Consider the following 3,244-nt stretch of genomic DNA (forward strand, 5'->3'; position numbering starts at 1 on the left):
CACAGATAAATTTTAGGTACAGTTATAACTATCCATAATCGGATCTTGATGGTACCATCTATATTGGTACAGAATATTTTTCTACAATAATTATAGAGGAATGGAATAAAACGTTAGAAAAACTGCTCGACATCAGTTCGAAAACCCATTTCAAAATAATTCGTCTCAGCAGGTCTCAACTGCACAGCAGCACACCCTGCACGTGGTTTTGCGAAGTTCCCTATAGAAAAACTCGCACACAAGCCGATCTCATTTTTGAATACCTAAAGAGTCGACATAGCGCGCTCTTTTAATGTTTGACATTTCTTTAAGTCGACTTATGTGTTCAACGCCGACTGTCACTTGCAAGGTGCAGAAATTTTTATAACTTTGTGTTGTGATGCCGCGTAGCTCGTAGGAATTGGGTTGATATTTTGGAATTGTAAGTATTAATTTGATTTTGCATTTTATTACAGTATTGAATTAATTTTAAGCTTTGCCTTAGGTAGTCGATTTACCGTTTTAGGTTAACCTGTTTGGATGAAATTGGATGTACCCTCGTTCACCAGCAAATAAAAACATCAGAAACTAGAAAAATGGACTACAACGCGTACAACAACAAACTGTAGTAAGTTTGTTATCTAAGAATTGCTTGAGCAGGATGCACTGTTTCTTTACAAATCCACTTTAATCCTTCTCCGTAGTGCCGCCCCGAATCAACCACTTCCAAGTGGGTCCGGATTCTTCCAGCCCGGCGCGTCGACGTCCTTCCTGAAGGTCCCGAATCCACCGATCGTGTTGAAGCAAGAAACTGTCATAGCTCCTCCGCATGGTGGCGCTGCAACGCCACCGGTTAACTACAGCCAGAGTGCCGGCCACCACTACCAGGAGGCTCATCAGCTGGACCAGAAACCCATTTACTACAGCAAACCGCTCGACCTGCAGTTGGTGGCCAATTCGTACGCGATCGCTCAGCAACAACAACAGCATCAGCAGCAACAGCAGGTCTTCCACTTGTCCCACGAGTATCATCACGAGCATTCCAATGCGTCCACGATCAGCTCGACGGTGGATCAGCAGGTGCACCATCAGCAGCATCAGCATCCCGGGGCTTACAGCGTGCAGTCTTCGCCGGTGGCTTCTGGAAGTAACTCGCTGCTCGTTCCACAGCATACGGCGATCGTGGTGGACCAGAAGTTATCGTTCAGCTGTGAAGTTTGTGCTAAGTTGTTTGATTCGAAAGCCAAGCTGGAGAAACACTGCCGGACGCACAGCGAAGAACCAACGTTCGAGTGTCGGATGTGCGACAAGAAGTTCAGGACGCAGAGTACGTTGACCTGTCACGAGAAGGTTCACGGGGAGAACGGGGTGGACAATATTTTCTCGTGTGTTACCTGTGGGAAGGTTTTCAAGAGTGACGACAAGCTGCAGGTTCACATGCGACTTCATACGGGGGAAAAGCCATACCAGTGCAAGATCTGCATGAAATGCTTCAACCATCAGTCGAATCTGATTGTTCACTCGAGGATTCACGAGAAGGTCAAGAAGGCGTTAAAATGTGATTTATGCAATAAGGTTCTGGATAACGAGGAAAGATTAGCGATTCATATGCGACTCCACACTGGGGAGAAACCCTACAAATGTTCGTACTGTGACAAGCGGTTCAATCACAAAAGCACGGTTTGCACTCACGAAAAGACGGTGCACATCGCTGCAAATGCGTACAAGTGCGATCGTTGCCACAAAACGTTCAATCAGAAGTGTCAACTTCAGTATCATGAAAAGCTTCAGGAGAACCACGTGATTGCGTGCACAATGTGCGACAAGGTGTTCTGTTACAAGGCCAGTCATAAGGACCACATGTTCCGAGTCCACTTCCCACGAAGCAAGAAGCATCGCATCATCCCAAGCACCAACACCAACAATGAAAACGATGGTTCCGGTCGGAACAAGTTCAAGTGCAACGTGTGTGATCGACGCTTCTACTACAAGCGTGCCCTGGAGATGCATATGGGCGTTCACGACATCACGCTGGACACGAACGTGCTGTACTTCTCGTGCAACTACTGTCCGGAAACGTTCACCGACGAAGAGCCTCTGCTCAAGCACGAAGCGGAACACGTGGCCAACAACACGACCGACTTCCTGGAAAACATGAAATCCCTCGAGCAATCCGAGGAAGACCCGGAAAACGGCGAAGTCTGCGGCAAGCTGCGCTGCCCCCTTTGCTTCGCCCGTTTCGACGAAATGTCCCAACTCCGAGATCACCACAAAACTCACCTCTGCAGCAACGCCGAGAAGTGCGACAAATGCGGACCAACCCTGGCCGAAGATTACGACCTCATGGCGAGCACGTACAACGAAGCCGACGACACCGTCCCCACCCAGTGTCAAATCTGCGAACGCACCCTCGGCAACTTCGAACTCTATCAGAACCACTTCCACTACCACACCTCCCGAGTCCCGTTCTACTGCTACCAGTGTCGCAAAGAGTTCACCGACAAGAAGGAACTGTACGCGCACACCAAAACGCACGCCTCGCGCGATCTCGAGTCGTACACGTGCGAAATCTGCGCCAAGGTGTTCTCCACCAAGGGCAACTTCCGGCGCCACCTCAAGTCGCACGAAACGGTGCGGGCGTTCGCGTGCGATCGTTGCTTCAAGCAGTTCGACTACAAGAGCTCGCTCGACACGCACCTCAAGAAGGCGCATGGGATTGAGTCGTACTCGTGAGCGAGTTGCGCTTTATTTTTGAGTTATTTTTGCTAGAAGTGATTGTTTGCGAGGGGAAAAAGTGTCACCGGATGAGGTAGGAATCTTTATTTTGTTTAAATTTCATGCAGGCAGGATTATATTGTAAGGCTTTCTTTCTAAAAATTAAATAAAAACATTATTACTTTAAAATAAAACAAGCAATGTTTTTTTTAGTTCTCACAGTCTGAAACGGCGATGGAAGAATCGTCATCAAACGAATTTCACTCAGCACTGATAGAAAGAAAATTTCTAAAGAGACAGAGTCTCTATTCTCTCTTGCGCGAATTTTCAATAAAATGAAAGCACAACGTTACAATTTCCAAATTTTCGGGATGAATCTCTCACTTTTCACAGAAAAAACCAATATTTGCCAAGAGAGTCACGAAAATATCGTTTTCAAATTGATATTATTTTGAGAGCTCGGGAATTTTTTTCATAATGTGTTTCGCAACGTCTTATTTTTGTCGGTGCGAAATGTTTCCTAGAATTTCCAAACCATCACCATTTCAGA

General features: G+C 46.6%; 1 protein-coding gene across 3 annotated transcripts; it reads left to right on the top strand.

Moving 5' to 3' along the window:
- The first annotated feature begins 316 nt into the window (after positions 1 to 316).
- LOC120421113 (zinc finger protein 600-like) lies at positions 317 to 2,761 on the top strand. Of its 3 annotated transcripts, none has more exons than XM_039584272.2 (3): positions 317 to 421; positions 485 to 607; positions 684 to 2,761. In XM_039584272.2, the coding sequence occupies exons 2-3, from the start codon at positions 576 to 578 to the stop codon at positions 2,710 to 2,712; spliced, it is 2,061 nt and encodes a 686-aa protein (XP_039440206.1). In that variant the 5' UTR covers positions 317 to 421; positions 485 to 575; the 3' UTR covers positions 2,713 to 2,761. The 3 variants fall into 3 exon arrangements, with proteins under 3 accessions (XP_039440206.1, XP_052563706.1, XP_052563707.1); XM_052707746.1 differs by having other exon boundaries at positions 367 to 421; positions 489 to 607; XM_052707747.1 differs by having other exon boundaries at positions 403 to 421; positions 506 to 607.
- The last annotated feature ends 483 nt before the right edge of the window (positions 2,762 to 3,244 follow it).

This window comes from Culex pipiens, chromosome 2 (assembly GCF_016801865.2).
Source record: "Culex pipiens pallens isolate TS chromosome 2, TS_CPP_V2, whole genome shotgun sequence".
Taxonomy (NCBI): Eukaryota; Metazoa; Arthropoda; class Insecta; order Diptera; family Culicidae; genus Culex; species Culex pipiens.